The sequence below is a fragment of the Loa loa genome (genome assembly GCF_000183805.2).
Source record: "Loa loa unplaced genomic scaffold supercont3.128, whole genome shotgun sequence".
In the NCBI taxonomy this organism is placed as follows: Eukaryota; Metazoa; Nematoda; class Chromadorea; order Rhabditida; family Onchocercidae; genus Loa; species Loa loa.
The window spans coordinates 86,768-103,322 of NW_018108308.1; the positions used below are offsets into that span (position 1 = coordinate 86,768).

At 34.4% G+C, this 16,555-nt stretch overlaps 3 protein-coding genes across 3 annotated transcripts; 1 reads left to right on the top strand and 2 right to left on the bottom strand.

Annotated features, from left to right (window-relative positions):
• Positions 1-642: 642 nt before the first annotated feature.
• Positions 643-3,327, top strand: LOAG_06605 (CK1/TTBKL protein kinase; the record flags this gene model as incomplete). The annotated part of the gene is made up of 8 exons (XM_003142141.1): positions 643-734; positions 944-1,046; positions 1,234-1,371; positions 1,495-1,668; positions 2,029-2,118; positions 2,416-2,679; positions 2,797-2,922; positions 3,247-3,327. The coding sequence occupies 8 exons, from the start codon at positions 643-645 to the stop codon at positions 3,325-3,327; spliced, it is 1,068 nt and encodes a 355-aa protein (XP_003142189.1).
• Positions 3,328-3,900: 573 nt separating this feature from the next.
• Positions 3,901-5,383, bottom strand: LOAG_06606 (hypothetical protein; the record flags this gene model as incomplete). The annotated part of the gene is made up of 3 exons (XM_003142142.1): positions 3,901-4,016; positions 4,206-4,359; positions 5,204-5,383. 3 exons carry the CDS (start codon positions 5,381-5,383, stop codon positions 3,901-3,903), a joined length of 450 nt encoding a protein of 149 aa, XP_003142190.1.
• A 1,706-nt stretch (positions 5,384-7,089) lies between these two features.
• LOAG_06607 (DNA-directed RNA polymerase II subunit RPB2) lies at positions 7,090-15,162 on the bottom strand. Its single transcript, XM_003142143.2, has 26 exons — positions 15,071-15,162; positions 14,848-15,004; positions 14,658-14,767; positions 14,319-14,452; positions 14,022-14,127; positions 13,790-13,899; positions 13,511-13,619; positions 13,263-13,403; positions 12,648-12,797; positions 12,113-12,268; positions 11,773-11,934; positions 11,362-11,620; positions 11,098-11,234; positions 10,830-11,031; positions 10,438-10,595; positions 10,250-10,377; positions 10,047-10,167; positions 9,848-9,924; positions 9,651-9,777; positions 9,445-9,534; positions 9,195-9,329; positions 8,924-9,034; positions 8,589-8,744; positions 8,250-8,368; positions 7,983-8,157; positions 7,090-7,555 (listed from the first exon to the last, which is right to left on the bottom strand). The coding sequence occupies exons 1-26, from the start codon at positions 15,143-15,145 to the stop codon at positions 7,445-7,447; spliced, it is 3,516 nt and encodes a 1,171-aa protein (XP_003142191.1). The 5' UTR covers positions 15,146-15,162; the 3' UTR covers positions 7,090-7,444.
• Positions 15,163-16,555: the final 1,393 nt, after the last annotated feature.

Here is a 16,555-nt window from a genome sequence, read left to right on the forward strand (position 1 = left end):
CTTCACTAAAAACAAAAAGGGCGAAGCATAGAATAAATACGCAGAAAAATATATATTAGATTTTGATACTGTAACTTGAAGGAGATAAGTCAGATAATTGTCACTTTTAATATAAAAGAAAGAAGGTGAATTGAATTCATGAAATGATTTGAACTACAAAGGCATAGTACTGGAAAATATTTTAAAAAAGACATGCATTTGAGAGCAAAATAATAGAGTTGCTCGCTGCACAGTTTAGATATATTCAAGATGGATTTTCTCTCTCTCTCTCTCTCTCTCGAGAGAGAGAGAGAGAGAGACTAACTACTTAGATGTGGTTGAGCATCAATCTCCTAAGTGAAGTTAACCAAGCGCCATTGTTTTAATTCACTCATTTGAAACATATTTTTTATATTACGGAACATGGGAAAACTGTGAAGAATGCTCTTTTTATAATCTTTATATATCACTAATTAAATTAATATTTATCATTTTGTTCATTTTCACCGAGTTTTCTGCAAATAATTGAATATTCATATATATTAAATACTTCAGAAATCTGAAATGGTATATGTAAAGGTGTCCTATGGTTAGTTTGGTTATTTTCTAGATTATAAGATTAGAAAGCGGCTGCTACGAAGAAATCTTTTTTGGCATCAATAAATGGAATCATCATTCGGCGACAATACGTCTACAGATTTACTACCAACAGCTACACCAAGTTTGACCAGTGTGCGGAATATCGTTCTCCCAAAGTTTGTAGCTTTCTCGTGATATAACCTATTTGCTAGGGTTTCCACCTGAAGTTTAGTCCATAATTTAGATGATAGAATATAATAACTAGAAGATAAAGCTATTTAGAAAACATTATGATTGGTTTTATTTGTATATATTGGTTTAGAAGATGCTCCATATAGTGAAGAGCAAAACAAACTTTATAAAATTTAAAATGAATTCGTTGCAGGAAATTCACAAAAGTAAAGCACCTTAGACCAACAATACATTTAGATGCTGACGATACTTTGGTAAAATTTGGTGAGAAAATACGAGATCGATGGCTTATCAAAGTAATAAATATTTAGTAAATGATAATTAAATCCTGGGAAATGCTCAACCTGTTTTTCTGTATTTAAATATTTGTCCAAACTACAAAATACTTATTACTTTCTATAGAATCTTTGTTTAAATTTGATAAAATTTAGATTTATATTGTTGATTCAAAACAAACGAAGCAAATAATGATACCTTTTCCAGGGATTAATTGGTAGCGGAGGATATGGAGAAATATATTACGCATCAGATTTAAAAATGAATAGCGAATCAGTAGCTGTTAAAGTGGAACCCGTGATTAGGAAAGGGAAAATAGCTAAACGAATGATTCTGGAGCAAAAAGTAATCGATTTTCACACTAAGTTTTAAACAATATATTTAGAAATTACTTTTTAAGCAAAGAATTAGTGCAGTGCAACTAAAATACATATCAAATTCTGAAGTTTAAAATAACTGATTCATCAGATAATGTTACGTCTACAAGGCCAACCGCATGCACCTCTGATGTGGGGTTCCGGAACGGAACGTGGCCTAAATTATATCGTGATGCAATTACTCTCAACGAATGTTGCGGATCTTCGAAAGCAGTGTCCCTTGCAACGATTATCAAAAGCTACCTCAGGTCGAATCATGCAACAGGTAATATTGAAAATTAGTCACTACTAAGAAAGCATTTGGATTTTGGACTTGCCTCCACCTTTTTTTTATTTCTCTCGTGCTTTTTTTTTTTCTTTTGCTTGATTATCAGTATTCCCGATCAGGAAATACTTCGTCCAATGAAGTCCTGAATTTGAAGTTGAGCAATGAGATTTTACAGTCTCGATCTGAAACACCAAATGAGCTCCGATGAGCTTCAGTGTGGTATCAATAGCGCAAATAAATAAGCAAATTTTATCACATTCGTTGTTACAAATCGGTGTATGTCATTTGTTGATTTCGTTTCAAGTTGCATTAAAAATAGCTAAAATAAATCGAATTTACTGTATTCTCTTATTGCAGGCAATAGCTGGTCTTCGTGACATCCATAAAGTGGGATACATTCACAGAGATGTAAAACCGGCCAATATGTGTTTTGGTCTGACCGAAAAAGTAGGTCAACTAATGATGGTATATAATAGAACCCGATTCCGCAGTGTTTCCTTAATTGCTTTGCAAATGAAAATTAAAGCTTAAAAGCACCAGTTCCTGTAACTTATAAAATTATCCACAATATCGATACTACACAACTGCATGGTCAAATGAACAACAGTGTCTTGACTTATTTGAAGATTTGAATTTTTAACAACTTCTTAATAACCATGATTTTAGCTTTTATTCGTGAATAATCTGAACTTATTGAAATAGTATCGATATTAATACAGAAAAAATGTCAAACATGTTTGTCAGAGCAGTAGGCGACTGATCATTGTGGATTATGGTTTGGCGAGAAAGTTTCGGCAGTCAGATGGAAAACCAATAGAGAAAAGAAAACGAGCTGGTTTCCGTGGAACATTGCGCTACGTGTCAATGCGTGTACATGATCGAAAGGAGCAGGGACCATCAGACGACCTGATCGCACTTTTTTTCACACTTATCGAAATACTTAAAGGAGAATTACCTTGGAGGAATGAGAAAAGTGATGAAAAAATGAAAAGCGCTAAAATGGAGTTGGTAAATTTCATATTTTCCATTCATCGATGTTGATGTCAAATATAAACAAATTTAAGCAACCCCTCTCAAACAACATCGAAAGTGACGACTGAGAATAGAAAAATATTTTCATTTCAGGTGAAAGATGATTTCGTGAAAATATCCGAAAACTTTGGGTCTAGCCTGCGTGAATACGGTCGAGCAGTAATGACATTAGCTGTAGATGCTGAACCTAATTATACATTTTTAATTTCAACCATGAAGGTTGTAGCACTTGAAATTTTGGAATTCCAAAATTAAGCGATTCATTTTCTTGATAATGAGAGATTTGCTTTTGCAGTAGATGCCCCAATTGTTGACTGTAAGATTTGTCAACTAAAGATATGCAAAGCAATAAAACACAAAAGTGAAAATGATAGAATATGAATCAAATCCAGCAGGGCAAATTGCAAACTAATAAACCTATCAGCCTATCCTGAAATCAGGATGTCATGAATTTTTCAGGAAGAGAAGTAATTAATGATATTTTCAACCCAAGAAAAAACGAATTTTCGTACTAGCTTGAACTCTTCAGCCATAATTTTATAGAATTTGGCTGGCAATCGACCTTTAAACGATCCATATGATTGGGAAAATGATTATCTGGAAGTGTTAAACGAATATAAATAACCAGTTTCACTTTCATCATTTAGGTATACTATTAAGTTTGTAAATTGCACCACGATACTTTTTTTCTACGGCAGCAATATATCGTTGATTTGTGTATAAAAATTTATTTCATATTATTTCTGGGAACGTTTTATCCATTGCTGTTGTACTCTTTAGTTAATTAAACTTCGTCAAGTGAGTTAAACTGAAGTGTCCTTCTAATTATAAAGCAAATTCTAGCTTACATGCGAGAAAGTGGTATCGAGCTAGCCTCTACCTCACTAAGAGCACAATACTCTCAAATTTAGTAACGACCTAAAAATTTAAATCACTGCTCAATACCTGATAGATTTATTGTGAAAAACAGGTACCACTTAATATAAAACATGTTTATTGTCAAATTAGGATCATTCTCGTCGGAATGGAACGATTGTTGTAATTGTTCCTAACTAAAGTGAATGCTATATCTATCAAGAATTTCTCGAAATCTCGATCGAACCTTACAAATTACATGAAGACATAGGAGTTTGAAACGGCGAGAAACCTTACACAAGAAATTCTTCCAGTAGTTGGGAAAGTAACTGAATTTAATACCTATTGCACAGCTTTACTGAGCATTTTACTGAGGTCGTTGAAAAATCCCCAATAGATATTGTATTTATCGTTGATAGCGATCGGACCAAACATATCCTCATTACCGACGCTAAGACCTACGAAAGATTAGTCTGTATAAAAAGAGCGAATAATATTTGAAAACAGCAGAAATCTTCATTGTTTCAGTAGTCTAAAAGCACAAAAGATTACTGTAATCTTTAATTGATATTATCCTTTGATTTCTCGATACAAGCTGTCTTTTTTGCATATTTCAATGTTATTATTAAATGGTATCCAAAAAAAACCTCTCAACGGAGCCAATGAAATACCGTCCTTTCGGCCAATGGGCATGCCAAGTATGTTCACTATCCGATCACGACCAACTTCGACTTCACGATGTTTTTGGCTATGACCAAATGATTCTAACAGTGTCAATATTGATGTCGTTGCTCTTATCGACTAAAAGTATTTTAAATAAATAAATTCTCTATAAATAAATAAAAATAAATAAATAAATAAATAAATAAATAAATAAATAAATAATAGAAATAAAAACATAGTTTAAAAGCATTCTCTCGTTTTATGAATTATTTAAGATGCAAATAGAGGATAGACTGAATTACAACAGCGATATCTCTGAATGGACATCTATGCATCAGTACCAGTCTAAAACAGCACAGTCCTAATCAGTTACGACTTAATAAAAGACACTTAGAATATTTTGCCAAATGAGATAAGTTACAATTTAAAACGCTGTAAGAAGCATGGATTTATTTTATGCTAATTCGAAAATGAATTGAATAATTAAAAAAGTTAATACTGGTTAAACAAGTCCATTAGTGCGTGAACATAGGAATTCATTAAGAAATCAAAAACTAGGTTTGGGTTAATTTTAAAGACAGAGTTGGATAACGAAAATTGTATTTGTGAATTTTTTTTATTATAACAATCCATCCAAAATTTTTGTTAAATTTTTCATAATTAATGGGTTATGAAATGGGTCAGATAAAGAAACACGTTTTGGGATGCGCATTTGCGGTATTTTATAATGGACGATTTAAATTTTAGCATAATGGTCGAGTAGTGACCAGTAATAGGTAAGGGGAGCAAACTGGTCAGTGACTTTAGGGTGAATGGGTTATCGAGCTGAATTGGTTTCAGATTGATGAATTCTGATCAACACATATCAAATGAACTGATTTATATATCAAACAAACTGATTTGAAATGACGTATTAAATGAACTGATTTCCCATTTCATTACCTTCTTCGACCTTCGACCTTATGAAAAGATGATTCACAACCTTTGTTTGTTCGGTAAGAGTTGCGTTTTTGACTGAAGAGTCAATATGGGCTGTGCTTTGAGGTGATGCAGATTTCGAGAGAAGTAGGGAGCTTGCAAACATATAATTTTTTGGTGAAACAGTTGTAATGATAGTTGTAGTAGGACTGAACGATTGCAAATCCTGAAGAAATGGATACATAGGAATTCACACTTTAAAACAAATGAATTTAAAATGTAAATGAACAAATGATTAATTGTGATCAAACGAATGGCAGATTTTCAGAAATTCCAATGTATTGGAAACTGATAAAAATTTGAGTAAAATGAACGGGTGTCTTTATTCCACCTTTCTGTTTTAAAACATTGAAACCATAGAAAAATGATGAAAAGGTAAGCATATCTTAGTAAGTCGACCAAACTCATTAAAACATTTGACAAATGGATCGAGCAAACATTTTAACACCGGTTTAGATTCGATATTCGATTTCATCTTCTTCGTTGGTTTTAAAAAATCAAATATTGGCCGCAATGAACTTACTGAATTATTCCGAGGTTCATTTTCTGCCTAAAATAAACTTTCCAATCTCAATAATTCGACAGTGATAATACCTGACAAGATTTCGTTATATATAAGACTTCATCTTTTCAAATGATTTCTACTACTATAAATGGAAACTCAGTTAATTTTGCAAGCTATACAGCAGACAACAGCGGAAGTGTAAACATGAAGTGTTGATTGAGCAAATATTTTCGTAACACTTTATGGGAGGATGATGACATTACCCATAGGACGGTTCAATGGATTCTGAAATAACAATCGAAAAAAGATTATACTTTATCCCCAAATTCGAATGCTTTCGCGTTTTGCTTCATCATGTCGACAATTCTAGTCCATGGTTTTAACCACGGGTAAATAATTTGGTCCGTGTCTCTCTGATTTTCAGCGTGTACTTCTGGAATTCTTCTTCAGCACTAATTTATTAAAGTTAATAATAACTTAGAATATTGATAGGTTGCCTAATAAAGAGAATTGTTACTTGGACCTTTATCAAGCAAGATACTCTATAGGGCATTCTCTAAATTTCTTTACCCCGTTGTCCTCTGCAATTGATTTACTTTTCCAAAATAGACATCTGATCTAGGAGTGCCGGAATAATCTCACCAACAGAACTGTCTGTTTATTGTTGGTTGTAATATGTGTCTCTCAGCTAACTAAACTGCCTAACGACTACATCTATTAGACTAAAGACTTAAGCAACGGTGACTGCGGATAGACCATCTCGTTTGATCAAGTTGGGTCACCATTGCTAAACTATAAATACTCAACATGCGCACATTGCCGCATTCTAATGCTATTTGGTTATTATTTCCTTATGTATCGATGTAATAAATTCTTGCAATTGCCAAATTAGAGGAAACATCCATTGAATATCCAATCCAGAGAAATTATGCTGTGAAGCAGAAAAAAAACTGAGGAAAACCTGCTGCGCACCGGAAGATTTGAAGATAATTAATAGTAATAGCCATAACAGTCGCCGTAGTGGAGAGGTATTGGATGACATAACGAATTCGAAAAATTATCGGAACTAGAAATATTGGGCCTGGCATGTACATTTGGGTCAACCACATCTACAACCAACCCATCTCCATATTAATTTGACATATGGATAATTGTATCGCAGCCACAGCCATCCCAGTATTTATTCATTTCATAGCACTGATCATGAATTACTCAGCGGAAGCACTTCACGGCACTTAATATGGTCATCTAATAGAATAGGCAGGGAAGACGTCATTAAACCTTTGGAAGGAATCAAGTTCCTTATGCTCCGTTGAAATCCATGATTATCTTCCTCACTGAATTACTTCTTGATGGATTCATTTTCTGCGCAATAGCAATTAATGCTTTCAGTGGAATCAAAGCTTTCTTCAGCGAAGTAAACATAGGTTTTCAAACACATAACATGTGGAATGATCCGACTTTTTCCAATTAATTATACAGAGTAAAAAAAAATGGAAACAAACAATGCGCAACTCATTCACCAAACAACTTATTTGATGAAAATGCAATAAGCCAATACTCTCAAACACGTGTGTCCTATTTGGGTAAATTCTATTTTTCTTTAAAAATTTCAAATTCAAAAGTTTCAAAAAAAGGCAAAATCTTTCTCTCAAAGAAACTTGAAATAAGCCAATTATAAAAGAAAAACAAAAACAAATATAAAAACATGAGCAAATTCAAGAAACCATAAGACGCGGTTCAAGAAACCATAAGACGCGGTGCAATTGACATCGACATCAGTTCCTGGAATAACAGTTTGCAAGCATATGGGATACGAAATGCCGACACTTGTGTCTTATTTCGGCACGCCTGAAAATGTTTCATTCATAATTTCTTGACCCACAAGTTGTTTGCATAAATGAAATCTACTGCTCTCACACAGATTTTAAAAATTGTTAATACAAAATATATAGTAAATTAATGATTTCTAAAACGGGAATAACATTAAAAAGTATTAAAAATCTGTTAGAAATAACAAGAATCAATTATTTATATTTATAATTGCAAAGAAATTAAACAGCATGGTCAAGACGAAGTGACTTGACTATGCGGATTTCACTTTTTAAATGACGGATCTCTTGCTTAGCAGCTCATATATTTCTGTATCTTTTGTACAAAATCGTAGTTTTTATCTACAATGAACGATAAAAAAAGACCTCTACAATGAACGACTATTAATTATAAAACTTGGACGGAAGTTCCAAACCATGACAAACAAACCAACTTTTTTACTTACTTTGCACTCAAATGAGTTTGTTCGCAAATTAGCCACCACAATTAAACCACAGTTGTTGCAAATATATACATGGTAAGGGTCAGATACTTCAAAAAGACGTTCCCGCAAGAATTGTGCTGCTCCGTGTGAGATCTGACAATCTCGTTCCATCTCGCCGAAACGAAGGCCGCCATCCCTTGAATTATTCATTTTTTCAACATGGATAACCTTTTATTCAAAATCAAAAATACATAAATTATAGAAGCAAACAAAGAAGTAACAAAATACCTAGCTCTGCCCTCCATGGGTTGTCGATTCATCATTTGCACGGGCCCACGAGCTCTCGAATGAATCTTGTCATCCACCATATGTTTTAACCGTTGATAATAAGTTGGACCCAAGAAAACCTACAAGATTTCGAAAAAAATTATGTCAAGTTTTCCAGTTAAATTCAAGAGAAATTCCGAACATATTCAGCAATGAAGGAAACTGGAACATATACTTTATTTCTGAAACTTGAAAAACATGAAGAAGTTCTCGCCTGAATGCGAAGACGACTTCTATCAAACCGGGGCGGGCTCCTATCAAACCTTGAAGCAAGAAAATTCGAAATTAATTTCCGCTCACCTGAATTGTGAGTTTTCGACCAGTATGCCCATTATACATGATTTCATTTCCACGCAGATGATAACCATATTCTTGTAATAAATTACTAATTTTCTGGACGTTAACTGTGTCGTTGAAAGGTGTTGCATCACCAATCTCACCTTTGTTCGCGGACAACTGAAAATTATTTTCAGTAATCAAATGTATATTGAAATCCCTACAAAAAATCCCAAAAAGGGACGAACGCTTTGTTTAATAATAATAATACGAAAAATCAAGAAATAAAAAGGATAGAGAATCTGTATCCCTGAAAAAAATCTCATTACGAAAAAAAAAGAAAACAATATTTTACACACTTTTCCCTGCAAACATTCGATCAAGTGTCCAATTGTCATACGAGAAGGCACTGCATGCGGATTGATAATGATGTCTGGAGTTATACCTTCATTTGTAAAAGGCATATCTTCCTGAAAATCTCAGTATTCATTTAACTTACGCAAACAACAAAAGCAACAAAACTTATCCAAAATTCTGCAATAAAACTTTTAGCGTTTTTGCTTCTTCTGATAAATTAAGCTAAAGAAGCTGTACTACGGTGTCTGGAGAGAACAAAAAAAGATTATCAACCTGTCTGTACATCATACCCATTGTGCCTTTCTGACCATGCCTTGATGCAAACTTATCACCAATTTGTGGCAGACGTACTGATCGCACACGAATTTTGACAAACTTGTTACCATCCGTGTTCAGAGTCAACATGACCTAATTCATTACAGATATAGATTTTCAAGTACAAAGAGTTGAAAATGTAAAACAAAAACAAAAAAAACCGTATTTAGTTTCCAATTTAAAAAAATAGTCAAAATTCGAAGCATACTTGATCAACAATGCCTGTTTCACTGCTTCGTAAAAATGTACTGGCATCTTTTTTCGTATATCGCTTGATTGTTGCATCCAAATCATCTTCCTAAACAACACTAATGTTGTTGCAAATTGTTGAGACCATTTTTTTTTTTTCATAATACAGAAATCCGTAACACCTATAACCTCAATTAAAAACTATGAAAAATCTGAAAAAAATACGGTGTCTGGTAGTGATATTGTTTTTCCAATAATAACGTCATCACCCGAAACACGCATTCCAGGCGAGATTATACCATCTTCATCCAGCTTATCATAAAGTGAATGTCGCATACCCGAACATTTGTCCCTGAATATTGCATCATTTATTTTAAAGATTGAGTTCTCAGATGAATTATCCAAAAGTTACAAAAAAATACCTTGTGGGTTTCTCGATTAATTCTTCGTTTGCATTATCTAAATTGGCCTCCTGATCACGATATGAACGATAAAACACCTAAAAAATTAATTATTACAAATCCAATCATTCCAAAATCGATTATCGCAGTTCTATAAATCCGAAACCATCGCTAAGTAAAGTCTGCTAAAAAGACGACCAAAAAAGCCAGTGATGCTAACCGATCTAAACAGACCCCTATCAATACCAGATTGATTCATAATAATTGAATCTTCTTGATTATAACCAGTGTAAGACAAAATAGCGACAATAGCATTAATTCCAGCAGGCAGTTCATTGAATCTGAAAATGCATTTTTCCAAGCATTTCTTGGATGCAACTTTGCATTTTTCAAAGAATTTTGGAAATACTATGAATATGGTACCTGAGGTACTCCATAGATCTAGTTGTGACCAGAGGCTTCTGCGGATAATACAGCACATGAGCAAGCGTATCCATTCTAACATGAAAATTGGTGGTATAGACACCCATAGCTTGTTTACCCATGGCACTCTAAAAAACTTCATAAAAATACCATTACTTTAAGAAATCTGAATATTTACAAGAACATACTTGATATGTATTTCGTGGGCTTTGATTATGATCAGGAAAAGGTATAATCGAGGCACAAACACCCAAAATCATTGCTGGATGAATTTCACAATGTGTGTAAGTATCGCAGTATCCTCCAGCTTTTAAATCCTCCGGCATCATTGCAAGCATTACTGTCTCTGTAAAACGACAAAGCAGAATGAAAATAGTGTTCAGTCACTTTCATAGAAAAATCGACTGACGAAGCTGGAAAGTAGCAATACCTGGGACTCAAACAATAGATCTGATTAATCTGGTCCCGGGAAAAAAAAAGCGCAAAAAATTTTTTTTGACAGCGAACTACCGACCGACTTATAAGTAATGTAGAAATACGGATATTTATATCTACGAAAAGATATTCAAAATATCCATACCTTCTTCCATAGCATCAATAAGCTCTACTACGCCACCCGCAACAAGTTCTGACCAAGTGTAGCTGTTATCCTTCAGTTGATCAATGTGCTTCCTTTTCAAAGCCAATTTTTGGTTTTCAACAATCAATAAGGGCCTACAGACACGCCCAGCATCTGTATAAATACGAATTTCCCGATCCCTGATATCTCGAACCATAGATACCTGTAACCATCACTTCTTCAACTTAACTCTTATTCTCAAATGGATTTGTACGGTAAAAATACGTACTTCTGAAACAATAATGTCCATTTCTCTTCGCAGCTTTTTCAATGTGGTCATTAGTTGTTCTGGGTCTCTGTGGATACCAACCCAAGCACCATTAACAAAAATCTTTGTAGCGTCAGCAATCGCTGTTGGTGCTACTTCTGCAATGTGTATTTGTCCTTAACAGCATACTTAAAATAGAAACCATAAATTTACAGTGTATAATAAAAACCGCAATCTAATGTCTATTAGGGTTAGCTCATTCCTTCAAGCAACGAATCCACTGACCTTCGAGATTTTCCATAGACCATTCTTCCAGAAATTCAAGAATTGGCTCTGGCAAACTACCAACAGAAATATAAGCCATAAGTGCTAGATTCTTCACTAAACCAACAGCTTGGCCTTCAGGAGTTTCGGCTGGGCAAACCATACCCCACTGTGTATTGTGCAGCTGACGTGGTTTCGCCAATTTCCCTTCTCGCCCAATTGGTGAATTACAACGACGCAAATGCGACAACGTTGCAGTATATGTCAAACGATTTAGTACCTAAGTTGAAATAAAAGCTAACATTGAAATAAAAGCTAAAAATTAAAAAAAAGAAACTTACTGCCTCAAATAACTAATCTTCATTAAAATTTCCTTTGCATACCAAAGAATAGATAGAAAAGTTGATAAAAACCAAAATAAACGAAATTCACCTGGCTAACACCAGCTCGTGATTGATGTGCCTTTTTTTGGTCTCCCCAATTACCTGTTGCTAAAGAATACGCAAGGCCACGAGTAATAAGTGGCGTTTTCACGCATAAATCTAACATAAAATCACCATTCTTATTGATGTATTTCTGTGCCGTTAAGCGTACCTTAGAAAAATGTAAAAAAAATGCATAATTTTAGTAGATGATGATAGAAAGCAAATGATAAACGATGGAAAATACCATAAATTTCTTGCAAATGACCCATGGAAGGGTAGAACGCACGTTTTAAAAAGCAATCACCGAAGCACAGTTTTGACTGATTTAAAAATTTTTAAAAATTCACTTCTTTCAGAAGGTTCCTGAAAAGTGCTCGGAAGAGAAATGCTAGCAAAGGTCCAGCAAGATCCAATCGTTTGTTTCCCATATGATCACGATCATCTAATTCGCGACGTCCAAGAGCTGCCAGTAATAGCCTATGGACCATATAGCCCAAGAAATACTGCAAAGAAATACATCCCTTTTACTTTATTCCTCGATTCATTGTCATGTCAAGAAAAACAATATTCCTCATGACAACAATTCAAATTTTTATCAAAACACTAAGTTTTCGAGAAATTCTGTAAAATCATAACTATCTCAACCGCAGAGAATTTGCTTAACAATAAGGTGATGTGGAAAAAATCTACGTGTAGATATGAAAAGTGTGTTGCTGCCATAATTAAATTTACACCAGCACTATTTTAAGATTCCTTTGTACAATGCTTACCTAATCCGTGTGTTAAAAAATCTCCCAACATAGGAAATACCAAAATGCACTGAAAATAACAACGTTAATGACTATCATTCAACTATAGAAAGAAATTGGTTATGTGACATACCGCTTTCTTCGTTTCGCAAAAGTCCGATATGCCAACATGCGGAAGCATTTCCTTTTGCAATATTTCTTTGGCATATTTAATACGCTGCTCCTTTGTAACACCTGGCTTGGCACCACGTGCACCAATGAAGTTTAGCGCAACGTTTTGCTCCTGGAAATTTAATACTGTAAAAAATTAGTTTAAATTTGGAATGTGGAGGAGTGTCAGAGACAATTAGAACACAGCCGTGCAGAAGACCAATTCCTTTAGAATGAATCAGTTCATTTGATTCTACAGTTTCCATTTTTTAATGGCAGCTTCATAGCCTTTGCTTTATTAATATTCAAAAATTTCCCTTTTGTAAGCAGCTATTCTTACGATTAGGTTCAGAAGTGATACACCAGATGGTTGTAAATTTTTGCTACTAGTCTGCACTAAGGTTGAAATTAGTTTCGAAACTACTTGGTGATTTGAAATATTTCAACCTCCAACATATACACTATGGATTAGCATGTTAGTCCGATGAAATTACTGGTAAAAAATAAGGAAGTATGAACGGCAGTTGTAATAAAATACCAAATGAGCAAACATATCATTCTTCACCAAACCGTACCAAACAATTCAATCAAAATATACCTGAATAACGAAAGCTTCATCAAGACTTGGTTTTACCATCTCCATCATTTCTGGATCTTCGAAGTCGTAAATTATATGTTCCAATATATCATGATCAGACACAAAACCTAGAGCGCGAAACACGATCATCACAGGAATTTCCTGGAAGAAAAATTTTGTCAGCATTATTTAAATTCTCAGCAGTTATTTAACTGGCCACAAAACTTTATATTATTAAAAGGTTTTAGAAGGAAAAAATGAACAGGAACCTGTTTAATGTACGGTAAAATGGCAATAATTTTAGGTCCCATAGCAGATTTCTTGCTACCTCCGCCACCTCGAGGTAACATGTTAACCCACAGAGTTGATGTTGGACGGCTGAAATATTTCAAATCACCAAGAAGTTTATGGAACTAATTTCAACCTTAGTGCAGATTTAATGTAATCGGAAGAAGAGACACAAAATCTATCTACCTGACCTAACAAGCAGTCGCAGAATACCAACAAATTCAAGTATGCATTTTAAATGCACTGTGCATTTATCTTACCTTGAATTTTCAAGACAGGAGCGACACTCAGTTTTGTATGTGTACTTCCCATCTTTCATAGAAAAGACATAAACTGTATTGGTAGCCATTTTTTCCTGAGCAATCAGGACCTGGAAATCAAAGTATTGATTGAAAGTTTCAATTTCTGACCAAGGTGTAAAGAAGATTAATGTTTATAGAAACCATTAACACCATTAAGTCATTAAAATCAGAAATCATTGAAAGGTATTACCTTTTCAGAACCATTAATGACGAAGTAACCTCCAGGATCCAAAGGACACTCGTTCAACTCGGATAAATCACGGTCGGACATATTCGCTAACATGCAGTATGAAGATCTAAATTCATTATTTAGTTATATGATTTGTGCTACCGAAAAGGATATTTATCATATACATCTTATATATTTATATATTTATCTTATAATATTTATCTCTTTCTCCTCATAGAAAAAATGTTTCGTCATCATTAACTTCTACTTCAATTGAAACATTAAAGAAAATCGAAGCAGAACCACATGAAATTGGACCTAAGCATAATCGGAATCTTCCCGACAAATACTTTTTCATATTTCGTTTCCTTTGGTTCCTCACCGATGCGTGTCATTGTCTTCGTTATATCAATATAAAGAGGCGAGGAATATGTCAAGTTTCGCAGACGTGCCTTAAAAACGATTAAAATTAATTATTCGTTCCACAGTTACAAGTACGTAATGAAAGCAGCAAGCACCAGATGGAAGTAGCCTAAATCATATTCGATGTCGTACTAACCTTTCTTACTAAATAATTTTACCATACCGGTAAAAAAGTTATTGCCTAGAAAGAGTGTTTGCAAAAAAAAGATTTGTATTTGAGAAAAAGCAGCATACCTCGTTTGGCATCATGGGGGTTGGTGCACCATCCTTTTCCCAATGAGTTGGCTTTGACAGATAGATCTGATCGAATTTTAAGGCGAACTTGATAGGATTTTCGACATCACCTATAAAAGTGTATAATTATGGCGGCAGTGAACCAGAAAATTTTGTTTATGAATAAATACCATTAATATGCGCATATTACCGGAGAAGTGTTGAACTTCGGATTGAAGTTCAACAGGAGGTGAGTCTTCGACAATTCGCTGGACATTCATTTGAATGAATTCATCGAAACTGTCCAACTGCTGTCTTACAAGGCCTTTTTCATCGAAATACGCCGAAATCACAACCCAGCAAGCTTCCTGAATAAAATCCCCACAATCGAAGATTAATCATCGTTACAATAATGAGGTGTTTGTATGACATACCTGCCACTGTTCCGATGAAATTTCTTCATCTTCCTCGAAGGGAGCTTCTTCGATTTCCTCATCTTCCTCAAACATTCTTTCTAAAACTGGAAAATCGAGAATGAAATATATAACACACATCATGAATTGATTGAGTAAAAGCTAGTGTAAGAGTTTATCTTGTACTGAATAGTCCCGTGAAAGTGCAGATGCCGATCTATGTATCAGTGTATCAATGTTTTAATACAAATAGAACAAAGACCGTAGTTGACGAAGTTGATGTCAGAGATACTGAACGTCTTTACAAAAAATGAGAGAGAAGACAAGCCCTTTTAGGAACTATATCCCGTCAATTCTGTGCCTCTATATTATCTATACATTTTAAAAAGCAACAGCAAAGAAACTGCACAAATCAACGACCACTAAGTAATACAATAAAGCACGTAGACAATACTTCTAAAACATTTCCTTTAAAAAACTGTTTGATGAGCATACTATGACTGACACCGCTGCCAGTAGGGTTGGGTAACAATGTCTCTTTCCCTAGATGATACTTTTCACAGGGCGTACCAACATCTTACAAAGCTTATATTGCCTTGGTCCAGCAGAATTTGGAATAAATGAAAATGGCAATATTAACTAACAACAACACTGTCCTACGAACCTCCCTCATTTTCCTCAGAACCTTCCACTCTTTATTTCCACTTTACCCGCTCCTCCAATCCTTCTCCTCACCACGCTAGGTCCTCTAATCTCTCTTTGCTCCCACTCCAATGTGCCAAACTATCTCCACCAATTCTACTTCCGATGGGCAAGTGGGTATTTCAAAACCGGGCATACTTGTTATAGTAAAAAGTGGCTCGCAGGTTGTTTTTCTTCGGCTATATGTACACTCTCTCAGCTGTGACGAGATAAAACAGAAATTCCCGGGAGTGACTGACATCTGCGGCACTTTGCAGCAAGTTTAGAGCAATGACTGCTTCTATTGAAATCTAGATCTCTTTCATAGAATCTGAGGAACTTGTGTATGAGTGCCATATACAATTCTCGATTTTGTACTGCACCTTAAACTTCATTTTTTTTGGAAATATTCGAAAAAATCAGACCGGAAACGTGAAACCTGTAATGAAACTAGTGGATAAACGACTAAGAGTGGAAAAGTTAATCTTCCAACTGACTCCTGGAAACCCAGAAAGGAAAGATTGGCAAAGAAAGATGAGTTAGTTTAACCCATGTTAAACTGCTACAAGACAGCAGTAAACAGTACCTTGCCCAGTTCAGTGTCCGATATCTACAGTTCTCTGAGTTATTTCCATTGCATGCAATGACATCCTGGTGGTGATATAACCATTTCCAGTACTGACTGGCTATAACTTAAGCCAGAATTCAATTTATTCACAACTGACATACCATTGTTTTATATATATATATACATATATATATATATATATATATATATATATATATATATATATATATATATATATATATATATATATATATATT

Coding starts and splice junctions, on each gene's coding strand:
- LOAG_06607 (XM_003142143.2), bottom strand. CDS start 15,145: ATGTTTGAGGAAGATGAGGAAATCGAAGAAGCTCCCTTCGAGGAAGAT. Junction 14,768..14,847: donor CGAAGTTCAACACTTCTCCG/GTAATATGCGCA, acceptor ACACTTTTATAG/GTGATGTCGAAAATCCTATC. Junction 11,935..12,112: donor TCAGGAACCTTCTGAAAGAA/GTGAATTTTTAA, acceptor CATTTTTCTAAG/GTACGCTTAACGGCACAGAA.